Source organism: Lates calcarifer, linkage group LG7_1 (genome assembly GCF_001640805.2).
Source record: "Lates calcarifer isolate ASB-BC8 linkage group LG7_1, TLL_Latcal_v3, whole genome shotgun sequence".
Taxonomy (NCBI): domain Eukaryota; kingdom Metazoa; phylum Chordata; class Actinopteri; family Centropomidae; genus Lates; species Lates calcarifer.
In genome coordinates, this window is record NC_066839.1 from 15,547,594 (window position 1) to 15,565,790 (window position 18,197).

Here is an 18,197-nt window from a genome sequence, read left to right on the forward strand (position 1 = left end):
TGCGGCTAGTGTTAGCCAAACTGAGAGGCCTCATACCTGGGTATTGGTCAGCAGGGACCGGCCCCAGGAGCCTTGGACCCCCCACCGGGTGAGGGGAGGGAGGCAGGCGGGACAGAGGAGGGCCAAACAAAAACACAACCTGGCATCCCCACAGCAAACAGCCCACCTACTGTCAGCAAGCAACTGGGCCACAGCACACAGCCCCTCTATTCACATTCTGATGATGGCAAATAGTGAGCGGCACACACACACACACACACACAAACACAGACTGGGCTCATTCAGTAAGATGTAACCTTGCACGCAAATTCACTCTTCGCAGACCCACAAAAGGATAAAGAATTTCCCAGTTTGAGTTGATGAGAACAGCTAAAAAATATATTTTTTAAATGACTGAGTTATTTCATGGTCTGTGAAGAGATCACCAAAAATGTGATTGATGTTACTTTCTTGAGGTCCATCTAAATGCTTTGAATGCATTGTTAACTATACTTTGAAGAGAATGAAGTGCATGTAGAGTGCAAAATTCGGAAATTGCAAAGTAGAAAGAATAACAGAAAGAGACTGGTGGAGAGATTGACAGAGAGAGAGAAAGAGAGAAATAGGGAGGAGGAGTGTAAAGTTAATCCAGTCTGAATCGATGGGCCCGGCTGCGGGAGTGACACTGAAAACAGTTTTTCTTTTCTTTCTTTTCTCTGCAAATTTGCTCTCCCCTCTCCCTCTCTCTTTGCTTCCTCCCGTGCCTCTCGCTATTTTTCTGCCTTCTTATCCTTTTTAATTAGAGGGGCTATTCTGCTGCACAGAGGACCTTAATCCCCAACTGACCAACAATGCAAAAAGCCAGTCCTTTGAACAGCCGACCTGCACCCTTCTTGGCCCTCAAACTTCCCCACCAATCACCCTGCTGCCCAAACCCTCTACTGCTCCCACCGTTGGGAACACCAGACTCTTTCCTCCATTTTTTTCCAACATCTCAGACAAAGCACTTGAGGACCCACTGCAAAGAGAAAGTGTCTGAAAGAGCATTTCAATATCTGTCATGATTTGGTACTGGGACAAATGGCAGGTGACTCTGACTGAATCAAAGTTATTAAAATGACTATCTAACATCTGTAGTACATTGAAAAGAGATGAAGATTACCAAGGGGGCAGGAGGAGTAAAGGTTGCTGGCTGTGGTTTTAATGGTAATGGATACAAATTTGAAAAGTTAGTGTACATGCACACTTAGAAAACATTTACCTCCCGTCTGAAAGACAAAGAGTCGTACATGTTAAATCTGGCCATTTCCTAATCGATTGGAGAGAATATCTTTTGTGAAAGGAGCAGTTCTTCAGCAAAAGAGCAGGTTAGAGGGCACGGTTAAAAAGAGCATTAGCTGAAAAGTGGATGCTGCAAATTCCCCCACTGGGCCTCATTTCCATTTGTATATGCATCTCAAGATGGAGTCAATTAAGATAAACCCTTGTTGTCTTGTTAAATGATTATGTGCAGCCCTTATTAGTAAGTTAACAACAGACTGGGATAATAAGTCAGGGTCAGGGAGGAGGATATAATGAGGGTTTGGGTAATTTACTCATCATAGATAAAAACACAATATCTGGGTAATAATTCATCACCAATCACACGCACTAGCCTGCAAACCTATTTCTACCTTTGGTTGGATTTAATCATTTAGTCATACTATTTCCTGTAATAATTCAGGTGGACAGTTAGTTGTCTAGTTGTCCAGATGTTTAAACCATAAGGGAGCAAATAATTTGTCTCATAATAATGTCAATGCTAATAATAGCAATATACCAACTCTGCCTGAAAGTAACTGAACTAATTTTCCTGTAATTTTGTTCAAGCGGATTTTCTATCAACATTTTGCCAACATAGCAGTCTGACAAATTTTCACTGGAGCACAATAACAGGCCTCACACTTTCAACCCTGCCTCGCATTGCGAGTGACAGAAAAATGAATTTCCTTTCACCGACCGACGACCACAGTTTCCTATTTTTACACCCAGTGTGCTGGCTCGATGCTCCCTCACACAGAAAGAGAAAAACACAGGCCAGCCAAACCTTCTGCCTGGCTAATCACAGGCCCAATATTTCCATAGCAGGCAATTAGCATCTTGCTTTTATGTGCGAAAATGGCTGAGGCGAGAGAAGGAGCGAGTCGGGGAGAGAGGCACAGTAAAAACAGAGAGAGAATAAAAGAGTAATTAAGATGTTGGGTGAGCGGAGGACAGAGACAGGCAGTCTGCTGCCGTGTGATTTGAGGCTTGCAGGCCCAGTAATTAGCCCTTCATTGTGAGATAATGGACTTGGCTGGTCTTCCTGGTTCCCTGAGCTGCCCAGCCCGACTCGACCCACAGAAGGTCAAAGGGCACAATGTGCAGTTTGGCTCCTATATGTTTGTGTGTGTATGTGTGAGTATGACTGCAAATGTTGAGTAAACCATTTTTCAAGACTTGCATCATCTAATATTCAGGTTCAAGTCATGAAAAGCAGAGCACTGACAAAGAAAATAAGTCTCTGCATTCAGGTAAATTAATAATCTCTATAAATCTGCAAAGGTTTTGGATAAACTCTGGGTTTGCTTTAGCCTTCTGGGGGAAGAGTGTGCCAGTGAAAGCAGCGGCCGGCTTTGCAGCGTTGGAGTCATCGCTCTCCTGGCCTATCACTCCTTTCTCCCACCATCTTTAGAGGAGCAGTAATCTGTGAACCCTGAATCATAAGCTTTGGGTAAATCTATGTAATACGGGTAATTCGATGAAGCAGTATTTTCCTGGTGAGAGGCAAAATCCTGTTGACTATTCAAGGATTGAATCATCCAACAGTAATGCCATTAGACCAGTGCCACGGATTCCTCGGAAAATGCTGTTTAATTGCCAGTAACCAGCCATTGTTTGGTGACGGGTAAACACTAGCCGAGGGGGGGGGGGTGGCAAGAGAGGAAGCGTGTGAAAAAGATGGCCCCTTCGGCTTCAGCCAATCGCCATTGAGAGACGGATTTACTCAGGCTCGATGAAGCCCGCGCTGCAAAGTGGCAGAGGCACTGGCTTAACTAAAGTCTTCAAGAGTATAAATGCAGAGTAACTCTTTCCTTTTAATACAGGATTTGCTCAACAATGCGATTTAGGGGGGTGTCTATTCAGGATAGACATTTTTTTTGAGTGGTGAGGTTTTTAAGGATCAAGCCTTGTTGCTCACGTTTATTAGCGCGGGACTCCGCAGCTCAGGGATTGTTGGTTGTTGTAATCGTCGAGCAGTTTATCCATGTTTGTGTTGGGCTTTATGTATATGCACCCTGACACTAAGTCCCATTCTTTGCACATGTATTGAAAATCTTTAAGAACAATAACCCTACCTACACCCAGTCCATTTTATCATAAGCCATACTTACGTCCGCTCCTCAACAATAAAAACTGATATTAACTATCCAAATCAACATGAACTGATCTAAAGCTTCTTGAAGAGTGTTTTTTACTTTTAGTAGCTAATCCAATTCTCGCTGCACAAGGATTTTTTTATGAGAATTTCAACATTTGAGGTGCATTGTTGTCCCTCCCCACGGCCCCCTGCTCTCAGGCCTGTCCTGGAGGATGCAGATTGGAAGTGAGAGGTGTGGCGGCCCAGGATCGCCTCCATTGTGAGCCGGTGCCTGGGAGACGAGCAGCACTGGCAAACCAGACACTGATTGGGTTTGACACTGCGTCCAGGAGGCGAGAAGAAGCTTTTCTTTTGCTCTTTTTTTTTCTTCTATAAGTAAAAGAGAGCCTTTTTTGTATGAAAGGCCCCTCTCTCCTCTCTCCTCTAACTCCCCCTGGTTCTGTTGAGCTGCTCGCCCTCCTCCTTAATTCTCTGTTTTTCACTCCTCTCTTAACGTTCTCATATTGACTCCCTCTTTTTTTTATTCTCAGATTAAAACCAGTGGACTTCTGTTTCTTTTGTCTTCCTCTTTTATTGTTCCTCTCACTTGGACATTTGCTCCTTTGCATTACACCATCAAGAAATTACTTTTGTCCTCTATCCCTATAAGCAACAGTAGTTGTTACAGTAATTGTAATTGCAGACACTGAGGGCAACCAAATCCATCTCTTTCACTAAGCCTTACACTCTGCCACATACTGAGCCCAGAACTACATCCTTGGGTGCATACTTTGCCCCATACACACTTATTCACTATGCCTCAGGCTATAATCATACACTACTCAACACTGGGCTTTTACACAGGATTTATTTTTCAATATACTAAGCTTGTGATACTTCTTATTCACAGAGTGCTCAGGAACAACAAGATAAATACATTGCAGCTGGTATTTGTGCCAATACAATGTAATTTTAAAGGGATAGACAGTTAGCTTAGCATAAAGACTGGAAACTAGGCAAACAGCTAGCCTTCCTGTGTAAACAAATCAGCCTAACAATACCTCTAAAGTTCACTAATTAAAGGACCAGTTAGATATTTAGTAAATACACATATTGACTCTCTTGTCAAGAGTTAGATGAGAATATAAATACCTTTTAAATGTCTGTACAGTAAATATGCTACAGGAAGCAGTCGGGTAGCTTAACTTAGGACGTACTCAGACTAGGCCCAGTTACCTTGTACCGTGCCCAAACACAAATGTACCTCCCATCCCCTCCATGTCCACATCCAACAGAGCCATGCCTAAGCCCACAACTTCCAAGTGGGCCAGAGCACAATTCAGTGTGCTGTTCCTGTGGCACGGTACACAGCAATCACATTAATCAAACGTACTGGACTTTGGGATCAAATGTGCTTGGGCACGGTACAAATCGACTACTGTGAGTAAACCCTTAGTGTAAGGACTGGAAACAACACTAGCCTCCTCTGTCTTAGGGTAAGAAAATCCACCCACCCAGCACCTCTAAAGCTTAACAAATTAACATGTTATATTTTGTTTGTCTTAACTGTTCAAAAACAAAAGTGTCAAACAAAGCTTTTTTGTAACTGCAATATATTTTTACACTTCAGTTTTTGTACAAACTAAGCAGACAAGATACAACATGTCAATTAGTGAGCTATAGGTGCTAGGAGAATTTTGTTACTTTTAGACAAAGCCAGGCTAACGGTGTACAGACAACTCTCGGCAAGAAACTGAAGAAAGATATTTACCAATTGCCAAAACTATTCCTTTAATGAAAAATGAAAAATATAAACTGAGTCCTAGCAGTAGCTTCAACCCTGAGGATGGGTAAGTGAGTCTCTTATTGAGACACAACTTCTGTATGAACAGTGAAATAAAAGAATGCGGGAAGGTGGAGTTTTGTTGGAATTGATTAATCTTCCATGCCGATCACCAAAAGAGAGCACAACCCTCTCGATCCGCTTAATAGGGGCATTAATGATGAGCTCCATTAAGTTAATATATGCTTTTATCGCTGTGCCCTTAGATGACTGTAGCGTTTCATTAGACATGTCTGCCTCATATCTCACTTTGCACTCAGAGGAAACTGTGAAGGGATTAATTTTATGATGGACCCCCTGCCTCCTCCTGCCTCCCTCGTTGTCCTCCTCCTCCTTCCCCTCCTTCCTTCCCTCTCTCCCCCCCTCCCTTCTCTCTCTCAACTCAGCTCCCAGCCACAGCCAGGGGACCCAAGAGGAATAGTGTCTTTGTCGTCCTGCCGTTTTTCGGAGTTGAGGAACAAGAGGAGTTTAATCCTCATTGTCCAGGAGACTGCAGAGGGTGAGGGGGGGGTCCTTCGGCTGTAAAATGATCCAACTGGCCCCAGCTAATCCCCTCCTAACCCCCACTCTTGGGCCTGACCCCCCTCCCAGCCTTAATTCATGCCACCGTATCACCACAGTATCACACTATAAACACAGATCCATGCATGTACAGCTGGGTTTGGGTGTGCACCTTAAAAACACAAAAAATGGGTGAACGATGGCACAAATAACCCAATATACAGTATGATTGTCAAAATGTTTCTCCATCACAAACACATACAAACAGAAAAATGTCACTCATAGTTATGCAGTGAGTAGTTTAGGGGGGTATGTTTAAGTGGGATTTAACTTAATCACCTTAATCAACCAGTAACCCATCTTCCACTCTGAGGATTCTCTCCAGCAGAGAGGTGTCTAATCGACTAATACAAACCCCCCAACATACCTTTTTATTTGCCATGATAACGTGTGTGTGTGTGTGTGCTCTGTGAATTGTATCAAAAGTGAAAGCAGCTAACAGCCTAATTCTGTACATATCCCAGACTGTGGTGATGTGTGTGACTTTGTGACAGAAAACAAACAACAAACAGCCTCATATCATTTTTAGCACGACTAGCCGTGATGATGTGAGTGGATGAGTGTGTCCGTGCAAAAGTGCGTGTGTGTATGTGAGTATTGAAGAGACGTGGGTTGACAAAAATAAAAACCAATAAATAGCCCCGTTTTATTGTTTGTTTCATTAGCTGAAGGATTATTTAAAGATTAGGCAGGACAGGGCTGGACATCTATTTGACGTTAAGTCTTTCTCTAACAAGACGGATGCTCTCCAGTCTGCGCAAATCTTCTCCTTTGAATTTTCCTACCTTGCACGTACCCCTCCCTCCCTCCCTCTCGATCTCTCTCCCTCTCCTGTTCTGTCTTTATTTCTCTTCTGTTTCTCTCTCCCCTCCTCTCTTTCTTTTTCTGCGCACCTCCCTGAGTGACAGCTCAATACCCAGCTCTCCCAGGCTTATCTAGCCTCAGCAGATGGTTGACTTGGATCACTGTTCATACGCCACGATCTGGGCTGGTGATAAAGACTGTTACAGAGAGAATATATGCTATCTCTCTCTAGCTTGCTCTTTCTTCCTTTTACTTCTTCTTCTCTCACCTCCTATTGATCTATGCTGTCGTCCCCCCCCCCCGTCCATCTCTTCTCAACTCTTTTATTCAGTGGCTCTTTCCATCTCTACCTGGACCCCTCTGCTCTTCTCCTTGTCACGTCCTCCACCTTTCTCAACAGTGCTCTTTGTCCCCCCCCCCAAATCCTCCCCTCTGTTTCTCCTCATCTGCCTCCATCCCTCCATCTCTGTGCATTGAATCTGGTGCTGCGTGATTGTCTCTGCTTCCCTGCTGGGCTGGCGCCTGTCTAAAGGGCCCCAGGACCCTCACACACCAAGGGGGCTCCAGCCATGCCAGAGATGCCCTCTCTTCCTCTCCTCTCCTCTCTGGCTCCTATCAGTTTATCTGGTCTCTCTTCATCTCCACAGGGCAGAGGAAAAGGTCAAATTGGGTACTTTTCTGTAATCAAAGTTACACATGTCTGCATCTATATACATATTTGACATACAAATACAAGACGGCACTTTAATATGTTGTAAAACTGTAAATATATGCCAAAAGAACAATAAGTAAACAGGTAACCTTCAAAGTGCTGCTGCCTAAAGCATCTCTAGACTCACATCCACTGTTTTCATGTGTTTCATTTATGTGATCACTGAATTTAAACAACTGATGTGCACTTCACAGACTCAAACTGCCCATTTTATGTATACTTCACTTGTCTGGAGTGGTCATTTGATGTCCTTCACACGTTTTTTTTTTTTTTTTTCATTCTACACAGCCAAACAACAAAGCAAAGCGAAAGGGTATAGCTGCCGCTCGTAGATGAAAACAGGGACTGAGTGCTGGAAGCAATATGAATGAGAACATACAACACAGCACCTTGTATGGCAGCAGGGAAACAGACTGGCAAAGACATCACTTGCACGCACCATACATTAGATCGGCTCTGTGTGATGTGTGCCAGTGTAATATGAGAGGGGAAGGACATGAAAGGAGTGTGTGTATGAATATGAGTTGGTTTCTTGTGGAAAATGTAAAGGAAAATTGTTGGAAATTGTCAAATAATAAGAACAATGATGCCAGCTTGGGCGTACAAGGAGCTGCCATCCCATATGTGGTGCAAAACCTCCCCTGCAATTCACTGGTGGCTCTCTCTCTCTCTCTCTCTCTCTCTCTCTCTCTCTCCTCTGCTCTCTCAGCAATACTCCAGACAATTTGCAGCCATCTTAATCTGAACGGTGGAATCTGGCAACCACTCTGGAGCACCTGCATCCGTCCAGCCTGACCCGCTTTTGTTCTGGTCCGACCCCCTAACTTTAGCCCCTAATTAACCCAACAGAAACTAATTAAATACAGCTCTAGTGGACCAGACGCCAGACAAGAAAAAAAAAAAGAAGAAGAAGGAGGAGGACACAGAGAAGTGAGCAAAGTGAGGGGAGCGAGCCAACGTGACAGGCAGGAGAAGGAGAGAGAATGGGAGGTGGGGGGTGGAGATCCAAAGCTTGGCCCCCAGCCCCTGAGACCAGTTCAGACAGACAGAAAGATTTTAAGGAGGAGGGTATTTGGGTGTCATGTCAACCTGGGTCGTCCTGAGCATGTTGTCACTCTCCGCTAAGCTCCATACTGACCTTATACTTCTTTACATGCTGTCTTTTTCCAAGGTATTTTCGGTTCCTCTTCATAGATGGGTATGGGTGCCAACTGCTGTAATCACAGGCACACCAGTCACATGACGCAACTGACGCCCTGGAGATATTTGGAAAAGGGTAGTGACAAGAGCAGTGTAGATTGAAAGAAAAAAAGAGAGGGGGAAGGAGGTGGGTGGGGGTGGGGAGGTGGGGGTGAGGAGGTACGGGACAAGATTGTGCAAAAGAAGATATATAAATATGGGTTCAAACCAGCCAAGTGTCTCTGGCAAGACACTGCTGCTCCCAGTCCCAGGCACAGCGCGCTAAGTGATAGAGAAAGTAATTAAGAGAAGGCTGTTCAAGTAGATAGGCCTGTAAAGGAGATTTGAAGAGGGGAACTGATTGTGCATGTCTGATTCCAGCTCTTCAGAGAGTTCTCAGCCCCAAGGCTTAGCTTTCAAAGGGCCGTCTCTCTCTCTCCTGGTCTATCTCTCTGTCTCTTTCTCTGTGACATATATTTACAAACAAAATACCACGCTTCTTATTTCTAAAGAAACTCACGTTTTCTATATATTCCTTTAAGTTTTCTGTGACAGTTGAATGTAGGATAGAAAAGGGGAAAGCAGGAAGTATCAGCATCTCACTTACCATACAGTTTTACAGAACATCTATCTATCTATCTATCTATCTATCTATCTATCTATCTATCTATCTATCTATCTATCTGATAGAAGCACCCCCCTTTCCCTCAGACCATGTGTGCCATGTATAGGAAACAGGGCACTACCTTGAACTTGAAAGTTCACACAATGTCTTTTACAAAATAATGATCCATCTCTGAGTACATGAACCTGTTCAAGGACATGGTAGAGCAACACTGCCACCCAGGATGAACCAGACCATCCTGCAGATAAACTTTAACTGAAACAGTCTGCTATAGGAACACATATTAATGCATATATTTGGTAAATAAGGGGTTCTCTCAATTTTTAAATTCAATTTTACTGCACATGATCAACATAAAAAACACATTAGATTAAAGCCATTAATAGTATTAATAGTAATGCTATGTTGACAACTAACAGGCCTACTGTCTCCAGCCACTACAATGTGAATTTTTAGTATTGAAAGATTTTTTATCATTATTTTTAATTGGAAGTGTAATTCATAAGAGATTATAAGCATTTTTACGGCAGCGGGAAACATGAGATCCACAAGGTCTTGGAGCATCCTAAGTGACTGCAGCTGCAGCCTTAACTGAGGATTCCTCCTTCCCAGAATCCATCACTTCTCTCCGTTGTTCCTCACCTGAGGCCAAAACCAAACTACACATACTGACCAACTATGTGTCCTTGGGCTGTTGAAAACTTGGATTACTACAGTGACCTTAATCTGCAAATAGCGCATAGGTACAGCTGTCAGATAAAGTAAGAGGAGAAGTCAAAAGTACAATGTCCCTCTGGAAAGTGGAATATTAAGTCTCACAGTCTGGATATTACTCAAGATACACTCACATGCCTTAAAACAGGATGAAGCAATAAACTAATCTGCTGGCGACATCTACTGGAGAAACTGCAGGTGTTGCAAGAGTTTTAAAAAAGTAATCTATCTGAATAAACCTTCAAACTGGCGCCCTCTGCTGGTAAGGAAATAGACGACTCCACAGATGTTGGGCTCTCAGGTAGTTAACCCTTCAGCTCAGCAACGTGCTAAATCATCTCTGATATTTTCACGGTTGAGTAACTTCACGGTTTAAAGTAATTTCTATCAGGTTATAACACAGATGAATTGCGTGTCTCTCTTTGCCAATAATTTAAAAGACTAATTTTGCTGAGTGATATCCTGACATCTTTCTGTAAATACCTATTTTAAAGAGTATGGTCTAGACCTGCTCTATATGAAAAGTGCCTTGAGATGACTTTTGTTGTGATATGGCGCTATATAAATAAAATTGAATTGTAAAAAAAAAAAAAAATGTTTTATTTAATATAAAACTTAGAAGCTGTACATCAATGTAAAAATCATGAATGTTAACTTTACCCCGCTCTAATGTGTTCAGTTTTCCTTGCCTTTGTTTGTTTTCTTTTCCTCATTACAATCCTCTGTTGCGTTTAGTTCTGGGGGTTTTGTTCCCATTCCTCATTTGTAAGTTCTAAAGTTAGATTGAAGGAAAGTGCAAATAAAAGTATGATTTGAATGTGAAGTAAATGAGCGTACGGCCAAGGTGTCTTTAAAACTTGTATCTGACATGCGTTACACCACTGTCGTAAAACGTCCCTGACTGCTGTTGCAATGGCGTTTGCTGCGACAGCACTTTGCGGCAGCAGGGAAATCGAGGAGAAAGCAGCGACAAACGTCGCCAGCGGATACGGTATCGCCCCAAAAACCTCCGGATTTATGCAATATTCGGTGAAGTAACTTGTATATTGTTTGTATATCCCTTCGCCTTGTGGATGAGATTGAGTTCGACGTTTTCCAAGCGTGAATCTCCACCTTAATGCGGTGGGATGGCCACAGTGCCGCCTGGGCCTAGTAGCGCACTGCCTGCATCCCCAGCTGAAATTCCTCCTTTCCCCGGGGCTGGGAGCGCGGAGCCGGCGGGGGAAGACGGAGAGCCGGCCTGTCACAGGGAGGACTGTGTACCCGCCGGTACAGGGAAGGAGTCGCAGCCGGTAAGCGAAGTGAAAAGGTCGGTTAAGAAGAAGCAGAAAAACATGCTAGCGCGAGCTAGCCCGGCGGCGCTGCACCTTAAAATGCAAGCCCGAGAGCAGCAGCAGCTTAACGGCTTGGCCAGCCCCTCAGAGGACGCTAACAGTCACCAACACACAGGAAACCGACCTGACAATCCGAGACCGTCCGTGGACAACTGTGACAGCAGCAGCAGCGGCAGCAGTGAGGGGGCTCCGGCCGCTAGAAACAATAGTGAGCATTGCCAACACGAAGGCCACAGCCCCTTCTCCAAAAACGGCAGTCACTCTCCCATGGTTAACAATAGCGTGAACGGGATGCCGGGTTTCACAAGAACTGAGGCGGCCCACAGCCATCCCGAGGACGAAGGGAAAGAGGAGTTTGACCACACGGAGCCGCTAAGACCGCCGAGCGACGAGCCGCCGGACGCTGCCGGACCCGGCGGAGGAGACAGCCCCGCTGACCCGGAGCAGCAGCAGCCACCAGCCGCAGAGCTGGCCCGGCTCGACCTGAACAGCTCTCCCGGCCGAGCGGAAGCGGAGAGCCACGGCATCCGATATGTCCGCTACGAGTCCGAGTTACAGATGCCGTGGATCATGAGATTGATCACCAAGGACTTGTCTGAGCCTTATTCAATTTATACATACAGGTACTTCATCCACAACTGGCCGCAGCTCTGCTTTCTGGTGAGTATGACACTGAAATCCGCTCAGTGTGAAGAAAATGCCTGTTTTCACTCTTTAACTTAGTTTATTAAGTGAAAATATGATGTGAGCTACCCTCCTGTTCCTGTCATCTGAAGTTACCTAGCATATTCGGGGCTGGGTGTGACCACATGCTCGTAGCTCACCATCAGCTGTCAGTGTGTCTCAGAGGCAGCCAAACATAGTGCTGAAATGTACTGAGAACAAATAGTCAGCTTAGACACACACATGTAAATGTCTCACTGACAGCTCATTGCTTTGGAGTTTGTATAAGCCTAGTTTATGCGCTGACATGGAACAACGGCCACTTTTCTGCCACAGATCCTTGTTAGTTTTATGGATTTTGGTGTGAACTAATAGTCAGGGTCTTTTGTCCAGTCATCTGTGTACAGGAATGTAAGAGCAGACCGTGTTTTATAACCCTAAAGTTTCAGTTTTGTTAGAGAATAATGTGCACTTACAGCGTCCAGTCAGGGTTTTCTGCTTTGAAAAACACTGTCCTTACTTTGTTTATCTGCTGAGCCCCAAGGTCGTAAAATTCCCAGTTCGAGTTTGTCTGGTACACCGCATGTGACATAAGAGGAAGTGCCATGAAATAAAGGTCAGAGGTCAGCTCAGAGAGCCGGCAGAACTGGCAGGTTGACAGGAACTGCAGAAGAACTGTTGCTAGGCTGTCAGCGGCCACTCCATTAGACTCTCAGAGGACCTAACTGCTGTGTGTGTGTCCCTATCACAGGCTATGGTGGAACAAGAGTGTGTCGGAGCCATTGTATGTAAGCTTGACATGCACAAGAAGATGTTTCGTCGTGGCTACATCGCCATGCTGGCCGTGGATTCAAAACACAGAAGGAAAAGCATCGGTGAGTCTGTCCCCTCATAATAACACAGAGCGTAGACCAAGTTGTGTGGAAGAATGTTTCCTGCTTTATTTGACAACCAAATCTCTTTATGCAAATATGACATTTAGATAGTATATACATCGTGTTCTGACATGTACTTTGAACTTAAGTGACATTACTTACCCTTAAAAGTCTTTGTGTTTTATTTAATTGCCTGTCATCACTGACTTTGAATCCTCTGTTTCAGGTACTAATCTGGTGAAGAAGGCCATTTATGCCATGGTGGAGGGTGACTGTGACGAGGTAAGATACATCAACCAATTCCCCTTGGAGGATGGTTCAATCAATTCATATTTTAATACACCCAGATAATAATGAGCTTTTGATTAAAGCCTAAAACGAACTGCATGTGTTTGTGCAACTGTGCACAGGCTTTATGCCTTACTTTGGCACACATTCACAAGCTGTGTGCCAGCATCCTCAATCGCAATGTTAACATATGCAACAGAGAACAGTCTCACATTTATCAGACCAGATTGTAGAGAAAAAGTAGAAACCAAAAAATACAAATAATACATTAAAATCCAGCACATGGAAAAAGATTAAAATAAACCATATGTGTACTCTTGGCACTTGGTTCTTTGTAGTTATTTTAGGTTTGTGTTGGCCCAATTCCAGTGCTATTGAATATATCTTCCTCACAGTTAGTCTGTGCCTCACGACTGAATGATTGATGTTCCAGGCTACCACTGGTTTATAGCTACGTTGGTGCTCTCAAGCACTTGTGGTTATTCTGAACTATGAAATTCAGCTTGTCCCCTGAGTTTGATTTCCCAACTGCTTTGCTTGTAGATGCCTCTCAACAGCTGAGTCTTAATAACTCAGATACTGGACCCTCCTTGAATGCAGTATAAAAAAAATCTAAGTTATCCTTTCTTACAACTGCATTACTACATCAAAAACATAGCTTTGACTGGAGTTCACTGTAATGGATCGTCAACAAAACTTGTTACTTGTTAATCTTCCTGAGTTTTATTCAGAAGATACATTTTGATTTTGTATGTTAGCTATAGCTGTTAGCCTTCCCAGTGAGCCTGCTTTAGCATGAAGACTGGAAGCAGGTGGAAACAGCATGACCAACCACCTCAAAGATTACATTACTTAAAATTGTTTGTTTTTTTTTAGACTGTGTGTATTTAACCCACACACAGAAACTGAACATGAGACATTGTGGTGTAATGGACAGCTAGCTTACTCAATGAAGCTAATTACTGACCAGTAACAGCCTTTAAACTACACACATCACCTACAAGTCAGGTGCCTTAAAGCTAATTTGCTGACTTTGCACACTTTTTTCTAATTATGTCCAATACCAAACTGACTCTTGGAATTACATGTACTTTTGTGACAGGCTTAAAATAGTGGATGTTATATCAGTCAATCTGCTCACATAACAAACAAAGCTCTGACATGTCTATCCATGTGTCTCCAGGTTGTATTGGAGACTGAGATCACCAACAAATCAGCCCTGAAGCTGTACGAGAACTTGGGTTTTGTTAGAGACAAGCGGCTGTTCAGATACTACCTGAACGGAGTGGACGCGCTGCGGCTCAAACTGTGGCTCCGCTAAAGGAAAGAAGAGGGGACGGGGGAGGACGGAACAGCGGGTGCTGTTCCCCTCCTACACTATCAGCTTGACAGCCTCAGCTCTGCCCTGGTCATTTCACTCTTATATATACAAACACACACACACCACACACACACACACTCACGCACAGTACACACACACACACCTGTGTACAACCATAAGGAGTATGCACATAGGTATGCATAAACATGCAGACACACCCTCTTTTTGTCCTTGACTTTTGAACAACTGTCGTTTAGGCAGAAACAGACTGAAATCCCACCTGATGTTTTCATGAAGGTGCCCCTGATACTTTCTGTGATGAGGAAGGGGCGAGTGAGGGCGGTCTCTGGGATGACCTTAACTGGGGACTAGATGACCTTTTGACCTTCAAACTTGGATGCCGCATCGACCGGAACGGGAGGTGTGAGGCAGCTCAGGTGAGGACGTGCGTCCAAACCCAAGAGGACGCAGCACCACACCAAATCCTTCTGCGGAACACAGGACAAAACAAGACTTAAAGAAAACGACACCATGTGAAACAAGGAAACAGGGCAGTAAAAACTGACTGGGAAGAAAATATTTGTGGAGTTTATTTTTGTGTTTCTTTTTTAACCTTGTAAGTTGGACGGGGGATGGAACAAGCTATAGTATGACTGCGTGTTTGTACCGCCTCATGTTTTTTGTTTTGTTTATTTTTTTTTCTTTTGGAAAGCGAGTGTTTGGCTTGTTTTTGTGTGCATGTGTACGTGGCGTGGTTGGTTTTCGCTGTGAGCAAGTGAACGTGATAGTGTGACTGTGTGAGCGCATGCTTGGTCAGAATCGTGTGTACTGTTGTGTGTCCTTGTTTTCCCATCCTGTCCAGTGGGCACAGCGGCTCCCTGCTGCTGTCTCCATCACCTGCCTCAGCCTCCAGGACTGAAGCCTGTAAAGATATGCATGCATTTATTTTAAATGTGAGTGCGGGAATAAGCGTGAAGAGTGTGTGTGTTGATTAACCCAGTCTGAGGCTAACCCTCCAACCTCTTCCTCTGTTTGGTGTTAGCATGTTGGTGCAGAGCAGTTGATCGAAAACAAATCACTCCATTAGCACCTCAAACTTTGCCCAGTCAGTGGATCTGCCACCTTTTTCGCGTTATTGTCCTTCACTAAATCTCTAATAATCAAACCCTGTCAGAGTATGGGTGAGGAGTTTATTTTTATCTTCCTATTTTTGCAGATCAGAACTTGTTTTCCCCAAATGCACTGCCAGCTGCTGCAAAATTCCCCCAAAAAGGAGAAAATGGAGTCTTTCAAAAGGATTTCATGCCAATGATGGTGCGGTCAAACTTTCCTAGCCGTCTCAGTTTACTCCTGTTTATTATTCGTGTGTTTCTCCTCATTGCAAGTGCCACTCAATCCATCAGAAGTCTGCAGCGATCTGCCCGCTAACAGGCGACACGCCGCATCCTCGGTCTGCTTCTGGTCCGCCCTCGGCACCAGGCCAGAGGCAAAGTGTTACATATGCTGGATTCCTGTTTGAGTATGCTCTGTGTGTGTGTGTGTGTGTGTGTGTGTGTGTGTGTGTGTTTATCTCTTGATTAAAAAAGGAAAATAGACAAGTATTCTTAGCAGATTATATTTTATTATTTTGTTCGCTTTCAGTTTATTTAGATATACTACTATACACCTGTATAACCTCATGCTGCAGTAAGCGGCTGAGTCCACAATGCACTTCCCAGGTGCCCTAACTTGATGCACAACCAACCTCGCTAACATTTTTTAAGATCTCCAGCCCAGAACACGTCATAGATGCACCTGGACGTTTCAATCCACACTAATTATGGCAAAGTTTGCTTCAGCCGCTTTTTTTTTTTTTTTTTTTTTTTTGTTAAAAGTAAAATGAACAAAGGTCAGATGCACTTCTTTGGAAATTGCTGCAGTGTGTGTGTTTGTGTGTAGGTATGAATGTGTCTGTGTTTGTCATGTTATTTTGACAACGGTGTGGATCTGTTCTGATAGACTCTTATTTCCCGACTTTCAGAGGCCCCCGCACAGGAAAACCAATCAGTGCTTTGTTCCAGCCTAATGAGGACAACAGGACTTGTTAGCAATAGGAAGGAACAAAAGCACACATTTTTTTTAAAGCTTTCCAGGTTTCGAGTTAGTGCTCGATGTTACATAGATGGCAGGAGACAGAGTAGTTCATAGCTAAGGGGAGAATAAACCCTAAATCTTTGATGTTTTTTCAGAATCTAATTGGGAAAACAACCTAAATCACAGGTTGTAAATGCAAGTTTTTGTTTTTCCTTTCGTTCATTTCAAATGATGCAATTGGGAATCTGTGTGCTTTTATCCTGCCTGCAATATTCAGAGTAGAAAGCACTCCAAGACACTGCCATGTGGCACAACTAAAAACCAAGAGTACAATCTGCTACAAATATTGACTACAGAACGAACAAAAGGCTCCAGCTTAAGATGTTTTATTGATTTAGGAAAAGATGAGCTAGTCTCTACAAATGACACTACAAGATCTTGTTCATGTTTTGGGTTTATTTCCCCTTTCAGCTGAGAGATTTCATCCCAGGAGCCCAGGACTGGAAGGGAGAGCAGATGTTTACAGAGTTGCCACCCACATAACAGCCTGTGTATGTAAGTTTGTGTCTGTGTGCATTTGGAACAATGGATCGGATGACCTTTTTTTTTTTTCTTTTTCTTTTTTTTTTTTTTTTTCAGATTTGTATACGAGTGTTGTTCTATTCATTGGATATATTGAGAGCATGTTTTTTGTGAATCATCTGTTGGGAAAGGGGGAGATTTGGGTTGATTTATCAGATTTGAGTTTTATTTTTAATTTCTGTGCTACTTTAGCCCATCCAGAGATGTAACCAGAGTAATGAGCATCCGAAAACGATCTAGACCCTGAACACCAATTATTCCATATTTGCTGCTCATCCTATGCTGTTTAGATTTCTATTCTCACCCTGTTCAAACTCCTCCTTTTTCTGGAGGTTGAAATCTTCTGTCCCCATTGACACTTGTTTCCCCATTCTTCAATGTCCTTTCACTGTTTGGGCCTTTTCTTCTTTTACACTGACTACTGATGGATGAACAGACTAGATGGGTTACACCATAACAAATTAGCCTATTTTGTTCTGTCAAACCAGCTGTCAGCACAAAGAGGTGTTTTACATTTTGAAGGAAAAGGGTCTGTTATCTTCTTTTTGTTAAATCCTGTGAAACTCTGGCAGTTCCATTAGGTATATGGGCATTACAGCCTGTCTCAGTGAGCCAAAGGGCTCTGTTTAGATCATCACAGACTGAAGGGCTTCGTCATCAATATCAGTTTGTAGCCATGGCTTGTGATGTTGCATAGTTTTATCCCAGCTCTCTCTGACAATGACTCCTCTGCATATGGAATCTGTTTTGACTTGACATGCCAGTTCAGTGTTCACAGATGTCAGAAGCAGTCCCCCCCCCCCCCCATCCTGGACGTCCACTACTGTGCTATCCAGGTCGCTTCTAACAATCCCAGCCCCACTTCTCTTTCCTCACCCACGGCAACATCTGTCATCCTACATTTAATAAATTCCCCCAGAAACCAGTTTGTTGATCAGATAATTAACATTTGTATTGGTAGTCGTACTGCATCACAAAATGTTATGGTCCCTACAACCAACCAGCCAACAACAGGGGCTTCCTGCAGTCTTTTTTGAGAGCGGCCAGCACCGCTTCCACCGCCATCCAAGAAGTGTGCAAAGGGGAGAGCAAAAGGTTTTTTGCATGTCAGATTTCTGTTCCCCCTTGTTCCTCTTCCCTGTCCCCTCTCTTGATTTTGATCTGGAAATGTCCGATAGCTTTTATTTAATGTGGAAAAAGAACACAGAAATAAATTATTTGATTTTTTTAATGCTGTAAACTGGGTTATCTTGACTACTGTCTGT

General features: G+C 43.6%; 1 protein-coding gene across 2 annotated transcripts; it reads left to right on the forward strand.

Moving 5' to 3' along the window:
* Window positions 1-10,416: 10,416 nt before the first annotated feature.
* On the forward strand, window positions 10,417-18,172 carry naa30 (N-alpha-acetyltransferase 30, NatC catalytic subunit). 2 transcript variants are annotated; one of them, XR_001963209.2, is made up of 5 exons: window positions 10,417-11,790; window positions 12,545-12,668; window positions 12,895-12,950; window positions 14,140-14,471; window positions 14,575-18,172. XR_001963209.2 is itself a non-coding variant. In XM_018696198.2 (4 exons), the coding sequence occupies exons 1-4, from the start codon at window positions 10,924-10,926 to the stop codon at window positions 14,275-14,277; spliced, it is 1,185 nt and encodes a 394-aa protein (XP_018551714.1). In that variant the 5' UTR covers window positions 10,417-10,923; the 3' UTR covers window positions 14,278-18,172. The 2 variants fall into 2 exon arrangements, 1 of the variants encoding a protein (XP_018551714.1); XM_018696198.2 differs by having other exon boundaries at window positions 14,140-18,172.
* The last annotated feature ends 25 nt before the right edge of the window (window positions 18,173-18,197 follow it).

Coding starts and splice junctions, on each gene's coding strand:
- naa30 (XM_018696198.2), top strand. CDS start 10,924: ATGGCCACAGTGCCGCCTGGGCCTAGTAGCGCACTGCCTGCATCCCCA. Junction 11,791..12,544: donor GGCCGCAGCTCTGCTTTCTG/GTGAGTATGACA, acceptor TCCCTATCACAG/GCTATGGTGGAACAAGAGTG. Junction 12,669..12,894: donor ACACAGAAGGAAAAGCATCG/GTGAGTCTGTCC, acceptor CCTCTGTTTCAG/GTACTAATCTGGTGAAGAAG.